This window comes from Rhinoderma darwinii, chromosome 9 (genome assembly GCF_050947455.1).
Source record: "Rhinoderma darwinii isolate aRhiDar2 chromosome 9, aRhiDar2.hap1, whole genome shotgun sequence".
Classification (NCBI taxonomy): Eukaryota; Metazoa; Chordata; class Amphibia; order Anura; family Rhinodermatidae; genus Rhinoderma; species Rhinoderma darwinii.
The window spans coordinates 10,341,301-10,356,503 of record NC_134695.1 but is presented as its reverse complement, the minus strand read 5'-3'; the positions used below and the strand labels follow the sequence as shown (position 1 = coordinate 10,356,503).

General features: G+C 44.1%; 1 protein-coding gene across 2 annotated transcripts in view; it reads left to right on the top strand.

Moving 5' to 3' along the window:
* The window catches only part of FERMT3 (FERM domain containing kindlin 3), a 111,259-nt gene that overhangs the window by 76,081 nt on the left and 19,975 nt on the right, over positions 1-15,203 (top strand). For both annotated transcript variants that reach the window (XM_075836838.1, XM_075836839.1), the window contains exons 8-12: positions 10,169-10,300; positions 10,508-10,557; positions 10,635-10,759; positions 14,735-14,841; positions 14,923-15,135. In XM_075836838.1, coding sequence (XP_075692953.1) covers positions 10,169-10,300; positions 10,508-10,557; positions 10,635-10,759; positions 14,735-14,841; positions 14,923-15,135 — 627 coding nt within the window. The remainder of the gene's footprint in view (positions 1-10,168; positions 10,301-10,507; positions 10,558-10,634; positions 10,760-14,734; positions 14,842-14,922; positions 15,136-15,203) is intronic.

Here is a 15,203-nt window from a genome sequence, read left to right as displayed (position 1 = left end):
GTATGGGACAGCTATGGGGGGCATTATACTGTATGTGGCAGCTATGGGGGCATTATACTGTATGGTGCAGTTATGGGGGCATTATACGGTATGAGGCAGCTATGGGGGGCATTATATTGTATGGTGCAGCTATGGGGGCATTATACTGTATGGTGCAGCTATGGGGCATTATACTGTGTGGGGCAGCTACGGGTAAGCATTATACTGTGGTGGTCAGCTATGGGGGGCATTATATTGTGTGGGGGCAGCTATGGGGGCATTATACTGTGTGGGGGCAGCTATAGGGAGCATTATACTGTGTGGGGGGGCAGCTATGGGGAGCATTATTCTGTGTGGGGGCAGCTATGGGGAGCATTATACTGTGGTGATCAGCTATGGGGGGCATTATACTGTGTGGGGGGCAGCTATAGGGGGTCATTATACTGTGGTGGTCAGCTATGGGGGGCATTATAATGTGTGGGGGGCAGCTATGGGGGCCCTCTAGAAGATGTCTCCACTCCTCCAGAGCCAATTTGATGCCCAGTAGCTCCTGATCTCCAATAGAGTAATTGTGCTCAGCAAAACAAAAAAGTCTTGAGTAGTAGCCACATACTACTGCCTTTCCTTTGGAGCTCCTCTGGAACAGAAGTGCTCCCACACCAACAGAAGAAGCGTCCACCTCCAATGAGAACTGCCGAGATACGTTAGGATGATAGAGGATCGAAGATGAGGTGAAGGCTTTCTTGAGGCTAATGAAAGCAGACTCTGCCTCTGGAGTCCATACTTTGGCGTTCACACCCTTCTTGGTAAGGGTAGAGATGGGAGCTGTCAGAGATGAGAAGCTTGAAATAAACTGCCGGTAGAAATTGGCGAATCCCAGGAACCGCTGTATGGACCTTAGGCCTTGAGGATGTGGCCATTCCAGGACAGACTTTAGTTTCTCAGGATCCATCTTAAGACCTTGATCCGAGATGATGTAGCCCAGGAAGGGCAAAGACCTATTTTCAAAGACGCACTTCTCCAACTTGGCATATAAGCGATTCTCCCTTAGTCGCAGAAGAACCTGACTGACATGCCTCCGATGGGTCATTAGATCTAGGGAGAAAATCAAAATATCATCGAGATAAACTACAACACACATATAGAGGAGATCTCAGAAAATATCATTGACGAATTCCTGAAATACTGCGGGAGCATTACACAGTCCGAAGGGCATCACTAGGTATTCGTAGTGTCCATCATGGGTGTTAAATGCCATCTTCCATTCGTCACCCCGGCGAATCCAGATTAGGTTATAAGCCCCCCGCAGGTCTAGCTTAGAAAAAATTTTGACTCCTCGTTTGCGATCAAACAGCTCGGATATAAGGGGCAACGGGTATTTGTTCTTGGCCGTGATCTGGTTGATACCACGGTAGTCAATGCAGGGTCGAAGAGATCCATCTCTCTTCTTAACGAAGAAGAAGCCGGCCCTAGCCGGGGAGGAAGATTTTCGTATAAAACCCCTCTCCAAATTCTCCTTGGCATAGGCTGACATAGATAAAGTCTCTGGCAAGGAGAGAGGATATACCCTTCCACGGGGAAGAGAAGCATTTGGAACCAGTTCAATGGGACAGTCATAATTCCGATGTGGAGGCAACGTCTCAGCCTCTCGCTTGCAGAAGACATCCGCAAAACTGGCATACTGAGATGGTAGACCGGAGAGTGACTGAGGCAAAGGGGACATAACAGGATGGACTTTTGACAGGCAATGGCTATGGCATCTGGAACCCCATTGAAGAACCTCTCCGGAACTCCAGTCAAGAACCGGGGCGTGCAGGCGAAGCCATGGCGGACCCAGCAGGATAGGATTGATAGCCTTAGGTAGTACAAGGAAGGCGATCTGCTCCGAGTGAAGAGCTCCGACCCGTAGTTGATGAACACAATCGGATTGGGAAATGGCACACCATTCACAGAGGCAACAGCCAGGGGTCTCTCCAGAAGAACTGTGGGTAGATGTAGACGATTCACTAGATCCTGCTGGATGAAATTAGCAGCTGCTCCGGAGTCGAGATAGGCGGAGGAGGGATGTGACGTCTCTCCGGAGATGATGGCCACAGGAATTGACAATTTCGGAGAGGTTTTAACATTTGGAGACGTTCCACCTAGAGTTGCCTCTCCAACCAACTGTAATGACGGGGTAGGGAGACAGACAGGTGAGCCCTAATCTACCCGCAACTCCGTCCCTGCCTACTTGCACGGCCCGTCCTAGGCGACGGCATACAACTGGGCGATGGTCCCTACTGTAATGATGGGGGTAGGGAAACAGACAAGTGAGCCCTAATCTACCCACCACTCAGTCCCTGCCTACTTGCAACGACCCGCCCTAGGCGATGGGGTACAACTGGGCGACGGTCCCTACGCTCAATAAGTGCACGACAGACAAACAGACAAGGGTACACAGAAGCTAAGGAAAATGGGGCAGTTGCCCACGGCAACACCGTGAGCAACAAGAGTAGTGAACGAGCCGAGTCAAACCAGGAGTGTACGAGGTACCAAACGCAGAGCAGGAGAGTAGTGAACAAGCCGAGTCAAACCAGGAGTGTACGAGGTACCAAACGCAGAGCAGGAGAGTAGTCAGTAAGCCAGGGTCAATATGAAGCAGGGACAAATAGTTCAAGAAGCTGCAGCAGGGCCAGGAAACCATACGAGAAGAATCACAAGCAAGGAGGAACAGGAAAGGCAGGCCAGTCTGGCCAGGCTGCGATAGGCTCTCCCACTCCTAAGCCTGCCATCCTGAGTGGTGGAAGAAGGAGTCAGTCTCACAGACATAGAAGCAGGTGCAGATTGATTACCTATGGGCGTTGATACAGAAGCTGTGCCTGGCAGATCCTTTACATGGAGGAGCTTTGTGCATTTTGTCTCACCATATGTGCCAATAATTTATTGGATTGATTGCCCAACTTGAACTGAGTTTGTTTCATAAAGAAAAGCTTGCGATTCGCCTTTTCTTGCAGGTACAGCAAATATTGCCGTCCCGCCTTTAGCCATTTGCTTATTAGAGTCAGGGGGATCTGCCACATATACAGCTTCTAATTCCGAACACCGCGTAGCCAAATTCTCCTCCATTCTTGTTGCGGCACGCTTTATAAAATAAATAGTGGATTTTAGGCATCCTCTCAAATATGCCTTAAGGGTGTCCCACGTAATGCCAGAGTGTTCAAATGAGTGGTGATCCTGAACCGATAGCTGATTGGGAATTCTATCATTCGTACCTATGGCATTCAGCCAAAAAGGGTGAATCCTCCATCCCCTAAGTCTAGGAGGGTCAGACAATGTAAGGCCATGAGTAAGGACATTGTATTCGTCCAAAACGCGTAGGCAGTATTGAACAAAACTAACCACCTTTTGCATCTGAGATATATATCTTTTAAAGAATTTTCTGAAATAAAATTGGAACCGTGTTTCCTTTTAAAACTTCCTTGCGCTGGATCACTGCCTTTTCTTCTGTTCTAACGATCGTGTGTCGACACGAAGATCCGGGCACAGCTTGCATTGAAGACCTGCTAACAGTAAGCTGGAGGATTTCTCCTACAAACTGTCTGTACAGAGTAAGGCTATCCAATACATGGGAATGATCTGATATAGTCCTAGGTTTATACAAAACTCAAGGTGACATCGCCATTAGCAGCACATTTCCAAATACATATCAATGCGAGACAGTTAATTATGACCCAGGGACAAGCAGGAATAAACTTTTGCTGAAGGGCATTCAAATTGAAACAGGTCTATCCTGCCCAACTCCTCTGTCAACAACTTAAGATGCGAGTTTCGCGCCACACCAGGAGTTAAGGGATGAGGAGGTCTATACCTATCTAACTGTACCTCCATAACCATGTTAAGGTCTCCCATACATAACAGTTTAGCATTAGGGTAGGTAGCTGCAAAAGCAGCTGCTTGATGAAGCAAGGCCAAGGAAGCCACAGGTGGAATATAAAGCCCCACAATCACATACGAGGCATTATTTATGAAAGCATAACGACCCCCAGTATTCACTTTAACAGAATCTACCTCCCATCTAAGCGATTTGTGTATGAGTATAGAGACTCCTCGTGAATAAGAGAAATAACAAGAGTGTCGGGCTCATTGGTCTATTCAGCATCCGCCGTGATTCTGTTGTCAGGTGCGTTTCTTGTATACAGAGTATGTGTGGGGAATATTTGCGCATCTGTGAAAAAATCATAGCTCTTTTCCTGGCAGATCCCATCCCATTCGAAGACATAACATTAATCTTAGCCATATCTGAGATAACGATTCAAATGTATATTAGGATATGCTATAGCAACATACAAGACATTGTACAGAACAGAAGCACAGCATCCGTGCATGGTACAAAATTTGGACAGCGAACATCCTTGAGGTAGACTAAACAAATAAACATAATAAAAACAGTGAAACTCAACATAATCGTAGTCGACAAAGCGAGAAGACATCGAAGATGTCAGATTTTCCCTCTCGCCATTGTGGTCAAACATGTATGGGGGGAGAACCCATGCGTCCAGGTGGTAATGGTCTGGCTTGTTTGCTATGTGCTCTTTCCATAGCAAAAACAGTCGAGAAATCAGCTTCAGGGAACAGTTCATACAGCCACTATAGAATGAAATCCAATGGATTCTGGCCTTTAGCCTTCCCAGGAAGGCCCAGTATCCTAAGATTGTTCCGGCGTAGCCGGTTTTCCAAATCGTCAGACTTCTGTTTCCATAATTCTGCCGCAGATTCCAGTGCAGCAATGGCCCCAGGGACAGGAGCAGTCCTGTTCTCCAGCCCAGATACATGCTCTTCAGCATGGGTCAGTCACTCACGCAGATTATGCATGTCCTGTCTAAGCAGGCCTATGTTGATTTTAACTTCCACCAGCTTACCGGTCAGCGAAGTCTTGCAAGAGGATATCGCTATCAGAAGCTCCTCAGAGACCTCCTTCAGGGTAGGTTCAGGCTCATCCGTTGTGGAAGTACTGGCAGCATTAGATTTAACCGTGCTGTCCGAACCTCGTGTTCGTTGAGCCATGGGAGAGCGGCCGCCATCTTGCTCTTCCCCTCTGGCAAAATCCTGCTGTTTTTCAGTCGCCCAGATAGTTAAACATATTTAGATTTATTTTCTATTTTCCGTACATAATTATGGGGCGTCGGTGCAGCCATGTTGCCTAATAATAATTGTCTGATCGCTGGGGGCCCCACCACCGGGACCACCATTGATTACTGAACCCCAGGTTCCCTCTCACTGGTCGACTTCAGTGAAGAAGACATTGAATGGAGCAGTGGTTGAGCATGCGTCCTGCTGCTCCATTCAAAGTCTATGGGAATGATGGAAACAGCCAAGTACAGTGCTCATCTGTTTCTGTTAGTCCCATAGACATTGAATGGAGTGGTGGGCACATGCTCGACCGCTGCTCCATTCAAGCTCCTCCTCACTGTGGGGGGTTTAAAGAGGAGGATACGGGAGTTCGGGACACCAATTCTCGTGATAGGTAGGGGCCCCAGCGATGGGGTCCCAAGGGATCAGACAATTATCACCTATCCTGTGGATAGGTGATAATTGTTAATTCTGGGACAACTACTTTAACAGCATTTAGAGAGATGCTTTACATCAGTCACATGGACCATGTGAACAGGAGGGGACCCATTGAGTTCTATGGGACAATTTTCAGGGCATACTCTGTGATCTGTGCAGAGGTCATTGTGCAGGAAGGGGTGGGAAGGGAGCTGTGTCTATGACCTATTGTCAATGGTGGATCCTGTATTATCTATATACAGGTGTTGCCTTTCATTTTAATCCTGCCTGTGATGATAATGTAATGACTGCTGGAAGTGATCTCTACAGAACAGGAAATGTCAGTCTATTATGAGGCTCAGTGGTCAGAATGAAAATTGCAAGATTATTTTTTAATATGGATAATGGCAAAGAAAAAAAACCACCAAAAATTCCTTCAATAATATGATTCACATAAAAACCCTTTAATGCGCATTAGGAATCTGTGTAAGGTATTTGCAAGTCAGGCAGGAGGAACTAGCCAGAGGATATAATTTGAAAACGTGGGCTTTTGTTCTGATGCAGGTGGATTATACTCTTGGATGCATCTGTTGCTATGTGGTTTGTGTGGTTAGAATCGCTTGCAGTAAAGGCTCCACCTTTAAGGAAGTTTAATTTTCTAACCAATGCACAGATGCAAACATCAGACAGTACAAAAATTAAGTAGGTTGCAGCTTCGTCCTTTAGTGATATTTAGTTAATCAAGGGCATTTAGCATTTAAAGCACAAAAGTATAACAAACAGCAAAAGATGGAGAAAAACAATTCTGACTATTCAAAAATACTTACAATTGAATAACAATCTATATTATATATATTAGTAGCTTATCCAGAAAATAGAAGACCAGATCACTATGACGACAATTTATTAAATATTTCAGATTTTGGTCTAATTCCTACATACACTCCTCAACATTGAAATTGCAACACAAAGAAGGAGAAATTTTGGAATTGCGGAAAAAAAATAGGATCAATAGAAAGGTTAATAATATGCAAATTATAGAAAAACTAAAACAAAATATTCCAAACATCTTGATTTCTTCAGTATCGAGTACGGGCAGATGTACGTGCACTTACACGCCCTGGCATGCTATCAAGGAGGTTATTAATTGTTGTCTGAGGAATGTTATGCCACGCTGGATGCAGTTGGGCACGCAAATCATCAAGATTGACTGTTTGGCGGCTCCCTCTGAAATTACCAACCAATAACGTCCCAGATGTGCTCGATGGCAGACAAGTCCGGAGACGCTGAAGGCCATGGTAGTACGTTTAGGCCACGCAGGCTGCTCACAGTAGCTCGAGCAACACGCGGCCTGGCATTGTTCTGTTAAATAGCGGCTTCTTGGACACTGGAGAAATGGCCGTACCACTGGTTCCACAACCAAATCAATGTAACATTGAGTTGTTAGTGAACCTGAAATGAAGACTAGGGGGGCATGGCTACCGCGCATTATGCCCCCCCCCCCACACAATATTCCTGGGAGTAGGACCAGTGTGACATACCTTTTTGAAGGAGTCTTTGTGGCATTGCCCACATGGTCTACAGACTAATGTCCGGCTATCTTTGCATTCGAGACAAAAGTGAGACTCATCGCTGAAGAGAATAATCTCCATTCCAGCCTCCATCACCGTCTTGCTGTTCACCGTGATAGCCTTTGAGAGAGTTGGCTTGTGGTCAATGAAACACCTGTAGCTCGACGTCTTTAGGCTCATAGCCCAAGGTCGTGCAAACGCTTTCTGATGGTTTGTGCCGACACTGGTTACTGCCCTAGGCTTGTGATGTGATGTCCAATTTCATTTACAGTACAGAATTGATCACTACGCGCCATTCTTCCAATCAGACGATCCGTCCGTGCAGAGGTTCGCCTCCATGCACCTCTTGCTGTCATTCCCATTCGTCATTGTTCTCCCAAACTCGAAGACACGCAACGTTGAACAGTGCTGACATTTCGGCCTAGGCGCATAGAGATCTTCCGGAGTGATAAACCAAGGTCTCTCAGTTCAAGGATTCCGTCCCTCTCAGTTTGTGACAAGTGGCGATAACTGGCACGACGACGAACAGGAGTCGTCGCACAATCATCCCACACCACTCATCCGATTTTTAAAGGTTTTATGTGGCTAAAAAACTTTGCTTTCTTTCTTGCTTTTATGCCCCCCACAGATTGGAGCTAGGTGCTTGAAAATTTGTTTATTTGCAGAGCTTAGCGACTCCTGCTACTTCTTTGATTTGCATAACCTTATATAGTTACATAGGTAGTACGGTTGAAAAAAGACGCATGTCCATCAAGTTCAACCAAGGGATGGGAAAAGGGAAGGTAAACATTTTTACTAATTTCTTACGGCTTCCCCTTCTTGGTGTTGCAATTTCAATGTTGGGGAGTGTAGATTACAATCGAAGCAGTAAAACTGCAGACAGTAGCACTAGAGAGGTTATTATATTTTATTTCTCTGGTCTAGGGCAGTGAAGAGATGTATTGTAATATTCCAGGCGAGCTGGGGCAATGACGGGGTTAATTTTAATTTACCTGGAGATCTAGTAATCTCTATAGTGATTTCCCTGGTGGTCTACAGCAGTGAGGGGTTAATACTAATTTCCCTGGTAGTCTAGAGTAGTGAGGGGTTAATAGTGATTTCCCTGGTGGTCGAGGCAGAGAAGGGGTCAATATTAATTTCCTTGTTGGTCTAGGGTGTTGACACAGTGATTTTCCTGGTGGTCTAGGGTAGTGAAGGGGTTGATAACAATTTCACTGAATGAAAATGTTATCTTGGAGCCACACGTTCTTACACAAAACCCTTATTGAGAAAATATTGTTTTTGCCTTAATCTTACGAAGTGGACAGCCGTATTGGGCAGAGGCAGAGCCTCCCACAGATACAGGCTGACAATGACGGTGGATAAATGATGTCTTGTATAGATACGACACATTACACTGGACAATAAACGGGTGGATTCCAGGTGATTGAATTTCTCCTTCCAACAAAATATTGTCAAATTAATGAAAAGGAAAAACAGCACTAACAAGAGTACGATGGGATACGATAGGAGTTGATATACTGTATATGAACAATGAAAAACGAAGGACTTGAATGTAAAAAAATATATGGGTATAGGGAAATATTATCTATTATATAGTTTAGAAAGTTTGTTTGAAGCCCGATTGTGATACGCTAAGCAGCAGCGCCATCGTGTGGTCAATGCTGAGAAATCTCACTAAATTGAATGTAATGCAGGCAGCTTAGTGATATGCTGAGCAGCAGCACCATCGTGTGGTCAATGCTGGGAAATGCACACTATATCTATTATATATTTTAGAAAGTTTGCAGCCCGATTGTGATGCGTTAAGCAGCAGCGCCATCGTGTGGTCAATGCTGAGAAATCTCACTAAATTGAATGTAATTCAGGCAGCCTAGTGATATGCTGAGCAGCAGCGCCATCGTGTGGTCAATGCTGGGAAATGCCCACTATATCTATTATATATTTTAGAAAGTTTGCAGCCCGATTGGGATACGCTAAGCAGCAGCGCCATCGTGTGGTCAATGCTGAGAAATCTCACTAAATTGAATGTAATGCAGGCAGCCTAGTGATATGCTGAGCAGCAGCGCCATCGTGTGGTCAATGCTGGGAAATGCCCACTATATCTATTATATATTTTAGAAAGTTTGCAGCCCGATTGTGATACGCTAAGCAGCAGCGCCATCGTGTGGTCAATGCTGAGAAGTCTCACTAAATTGAATGTAATGCAGGCAGACTAGTGATACGCTGAGCAGCAGTGCCATCGTGTGGTCAATGCTGGGAAATGCACACTATATCTATTATATATTTTAGAAAGTTTGCAGCCCGATTGTGATACGCTAAGCAGCAGCGCCATCGTGTGGTCAATGCTGAGAAATCTCACTAAATTGAATGTAATGCAGGCAGCCTAGTGATACGCTGAGCAGCAGCGCCATCGTGTGGTCAATGCTGGGAAATGCACACTATATCTATATATTTTAGAAAATTTGTTTGAAGCCCGATTGTGATACGCTAAGCAGCAGCGCCATCGTGTGGTCAATGCTGGGAAACGCACACTAAATCTATATTATATATTTTATAAAGTTTGTTTGAAGCCTGATTGGGATACGCTAAGCAGCAGCGCCATCGTGTGGTCAATGCTGGGAAATGCACACTATATTCTATTATATATTTTCGAAATGCCCGATTTTTCATTGGTTCAAAATCAGGGAATAGCTATCTTTTTATTGGACATTGAACAAAGTTTGCCTCCTTTGCTTGCTCCAGAGTTGGCACTGGAAAGAATCTCTACATCTTGGCACCGGATCAAAAGACAAAAAACATTGTTTACAAGAAAGCATTGGAATAGAAACATGTAGTCCTAAATCAACACTATATAAATCTGTAATGAATATATTGCTTCATTTCATTTCTTTTATGCTTCCAATAACATTATTTACACTCTCTAGCAATTAAATTCATATAGAGAGGTAGAAATTAAATTCATACTGAGAGGTATTTAAATAGTGAGCTTTTACTCTATCCATACCGTAAATCAAACTCCCGAGCAACGCCGGGCATAAAAGCTAATTTTTGTTATATTTTGAATGTATTTTCTTCTCTGCCTTCTCTAGTATCATGTGAACAAACTGTCCATAACCTCGGATCCCATGCATTTGCATCAGGACCCTGCTCTTCAGGACCTGGATGAGGCGCTATCACATCTGGAAGTGAAATTAGAGGCATCTAGTCCCAGCGAGGCTCTGGTATGTCAGATGGTTTTACCTATATACTAGTATTCTAGTGGACAATACAGGCGGCTGGTCACCACTGACCATAATGAACGGATACTATGTTAATAAAGACTAATCTAATAACGCTGTGGTATCTGGGTGGTGATGATGATGGTGATGATGTCTGTTACTTATCTATGTACAATATTGTTCAATTCTATGTACCTTTTTCTTTGCCAGGAAGGAATTGAACTTGAGCCAGAGCTGCAGGAGTATTTGAAAGTTTTCAGGTGATCAGCATTCCCTTTTTTCACTTTCTTTAACACTTGATGCATGTCCAGCACTTACCATTTAATATTTCCCTCAGGCCACGAAAAATGACCCTTAAAGGTTACAAACAGAATTGGGTGATGCTGAAAGGAACCAACGTGTCATGTTATAAAAGCAAAGAAGAGACCAGAGGGGAACCACTGGTACTACTAGCCTTGAAAGGTGAGTATGTAGTGTTAATGGTGTCAGACTTTACCCAATAAAGTGGTTAATAAGAACCAAAGCCCTGTGCTCGATGCATGGACAAAGCTAGGTTTTCTTTCATCCGGACAAAGATTCTGTTTGATGGCTTTTCCCCATAAAGTAATACAATAAATCCTAATATACTGATAATTTTAATGTCCAACGCATACAACATGTATTTGTAGCTTAGCAGACAAATCATCAGCTTGTACTGCCTGGCAATGCTGCCGCTGAGTGATGGCTCCGCTTGCCACCATGCAACGTGAGCCTTCTGCCATTATAGTATGTATCTATCCTCATTATTTGCTGCTGGAGCCAGTGCCCTCACACTCAACACAAGGTGCAAATTTGCCAACACCGTTAGGGCTTATTCAGACGAGCGTGAATGTCGTCCATGTGCTGTGCGTTGAAACAACGCACAGCACACGGATCCAATGATTTCAATGGGGCTATTCACACATATGTGAGTTTTCACACAGCGAGTGTCCGTTGCGTGAAACTCACTACATGTCCTATATTGGTGCCTTTTCACCTAACCGCCCATTGAAGTCAATGGGTGCGTGAAAACCACGGACAGCACACGGATGCACAGCCATGTGATGTCCGTGTTTTACGCATCAATTACGTTGAAAAAAATAGTGCTTGCGAGTGCGTAAAATACAAATGCCAAGTGCAAAGCACACAGATGCAAAACGCAACGCACACAGACAGATTTGCACTCAGTTTTTACGTGCGTAAATCTGTCACGCTCGTGTGAATGTAGCCTTAGGTATGCCTCTGGTTCAATGTTACTTAGTAACAAAGTTACATAGTTAGTACGGCTGAAAAAAGACACATGTCCATCAAGTTCAACCAAGGGACTGGAAAAGGGAAGGAACAAATTTCTACACATAGGAGCTAATATTTTTTTGTTCTAGGAAATTATCTAACCCTTTTTTAAAGCCATCTACTGTCCCTGCTGTTACCAGCTCCTGCGGTAGGCTATTCCATAGATTCACAGTTCTCACAGTAAGGGCATGACCACACGTGGCGGATTTCCTCCGCAACTGTCCGCATCAATGCCGCACAGAATCTGCGTTGCAGATTCTGCTGCGGATCTGCACAAAATGTGCAGTAAATTGATGCGGACTAGCTGCTGCGGACTGCGGGAAAAGTACTTCCCTTCTCCCTATCAGTGCAGGATAGAGAGAAGGGACAGCACTTTCCCTTGTTAAAGTCAAAGAAATTCATACTTACCGCCCGTTGTCTTGGTGACGCGTCCCTCCTTCGGCATCCAGCCCGATCTCCCTGGATGACGCGGCAGTCCATGTGACCGCTGCAGCCTGTTATTAGCCTGTGATTGGCTGCAGCCGTCACTTAGACTGAAACGTCATCCTGGGAGGCCGGACTGGAGACAGAAGCAGGGAGTTCTCGGTAAGTATGAACTTCATTTTTTTTTACAGATAGATGTATATTGGGATCGGTAGTCACTGTCCAGGGTGCAGAAACAGTTACTGCCGATCGCTTAACTCTTTCAGCACCCTGGACAGTGACTATTTACTGACGTCTCCTAGCAACGCTCCCGTCATTACGGGAGCCCCATTGACTTCCTCAGTCTGGCTGTAGACCTAGAAATACATAGGTCCAGCCAGAATGAAGAAATGTCAAGTTAAAAAAGCAAGACGCATCCGCAGCACACATAACATGTGCATGACAGCTGCGGACTTCATTGCGGAAATTAGAATCTCCATTGAAGTCAATGGAGAAATTCCGCCATGAGTCCGCCACTGCTCCGCAACAGACAGAGCATGCTGCGGACACCAAATTCCGCTCCGCAGCCTATGCTCCGCAGCGGAATTTTACGCCTCGTCTAAACGAACACTGCTAAATTAAAGTGTAAGTCAATGGACAAACGGCTCCGCTGCGGATTAACGCTGCGGAGTGTCCGCAGCGGAATTTAAGTGAAATTCCGCCACGTGTGAACCCAGCCTAAAGAAGGCTTGTCGCCTCTGCAGGTTGAACCTTTTTTTCTCCAGACGGAGGGAGTGCCCGCTTGTTTTTTGAGGGGGTTTTACATGGAACAGGATTTCACCATATTTTTTGTATGTGCCATTAATATATTTATATAAATTAATCATGTCCCCCCTTAGTCGTCTTTTTTTAAGGCTAAATAGGTCTAATTCTTTTAATCTTTCCTCATAACTTAAATTCTCCATGCCCCTTATTAGCTTTGTTGCTCTTCTTTGTATTTTTTCCAACTCCATGACATCCTTTCTATGAACTGGAGCCCAGAACTGAACTGCATATTCTAGATGAGGCCTCACTAATGCTTTGTAAAGTGGCAATATTACATCCCTGTCCCGCGAGTCCATGCCTCTTTTAATACACGACAATATCTTGCTGGCCTTTGAAGCAGCTGATTGACACTGCATGCTGTTATTTAGTTTATGATTTACAAGTACACCCAGATCCTTCTCAACAAGTGAATCCGCCAGTGTAGCTCCCCCTAGGACATATGATGCATGCAGGTTGTTGGTACCCAGATGCATAACTTTACATTTATCAACATTAAACTTCATTTGCCAAGTGGATGCCCAAACACTTAGCTTGTTTAAATCTGCTTGCAATTCACGAACATCTTCCATAGACTGAACTATATTACATAGCTTGGTGTCATCTGCAAAAATAGAAATAGTGCTATTAATCCCATCCTCTATATCATTAATAAATAAGTTGAATAATAGTGGTCCCAGCACTGAACCCTGGGGTACACCACTAATTACCGGGGATCATTCAGAGTAGGAATCATTGACCACAACTCTCTGGATACGGTCCTTGAGCCAATTCTCAATCCAATTACAAACTATATTTTCTAAACCTATAGTCCTTAATTTACCCATTCGGCGTCTATGGGGGACAGTGTCAAATGCCTTTGCAAAGTCCAAAAACACTAAATCCACAGCGGCCCCTCTGTCTAGGCTTCTGCTCACCTCTCCATAAAAACAGATTAGGTTAGTTTGACAACTTCTGTCCTTAGCAAAACAGCATTTTTGACCTGGCTGCGTCCTGTTGGGATTATACCTGCCCAATTTAGTTTTATTACATGTAGCCTCTTGATGAAGCTGGTCTCCAGGGCGAAACGCGCGTCGAGGCGTTCATTCATCAATCCGCTTTTTTTTATCTCCTGCGCTCCTTATCATGTCCCAGGGTATGTGCTAGCTTTTTAGCCTCTACATGATCGTATTATTGTGTCCAGTCATTGTCAGTTATATCTTTCTGGCCATTTGAACTTATATGTTTTCTTTGGACACGTCTAGCTTCACTTTTTCATGTATTGCTATATACTTTGTAGGCAATAGTAGGCAATGGTAGATTTTATTGTCTTCTTCTGCATATTGTTATAATTAGCTGGTAGCACTATACTATGTGTGGGCCTTATTACCTTATACCCATGGGTTTATAATTCTGTCATATGCACCATCTGAGCGTGGTTTGGTCATCTTTGGATGGTTGACTCTGTCTGTCTATGGTCTATTCCATCTGACCCTGCTGTATATATCTCCGTGTATGATGTATCACATCTTTTTTTCCATTATATGTTATTGGTGATTATATTTAATAAAGATTGTTTTGTACTTTTGTATATCATTTAGTATACTATTTCTCTAAGGGCTATGTCCCTTCATGGTTCGTTTTTAGGTTGTCTACTTGCAATAAGGGACCCCAATATACGCCATTTCTTGGTGTGAGGTTTTGTTTAGGTTGTCTTAGTAAAACCGTGCTGGCTGACTTCATTGCACAGAAAGGAAGATTGCAGCATGAGATCAGTTAAAATTGTCAAAGTGCTCACAGGTTGTTTAGTAGCCACTCATAACTGTACTACACTGCATGTGATTACAGATCAGCACCATTGATAACAATAGTAATACCGCACTAATATTGTTAGAAATCACGTGCCCTCACACTTCTTTCCAGGATGTGAAGTTATTCCAGAGGTCAATATTGCTTCCCATAAGTTCTGTATTAAACTTCTAGTCCCATCCCCAGAAGGAATGAATGAAGTTTACTTGCGATGTGAAAATGTAAGTATAAGTCAGGTTTCAGAAATCATTGTATTGCATGTGCCAAAAACAAAACCAACAAAATGTATTAATTTGTCTTAGGAGCAGCAATATGCTGGTTGGATGGCTGGTTGCCGCTTGGCAGCAAAAGGCCGCACTATGAGTGACTCATCTTACGATGGAGAAGTGCAAAGTATACTGTCCTTCTTGAGTCTTCAGAAAACCAATAATCAAACTACAGCTTCTGCAACAGACTCCATCAACATGCTTGCCCTGGTATCACCAAGATACCAAAAAAAGCTGAAACTTAAGCAGGTGGGAAGTTACAGCCCATAAAGTGGTTAGGTATTACTCTCTATCTTGTTCTCTGACAAAATGTTTTA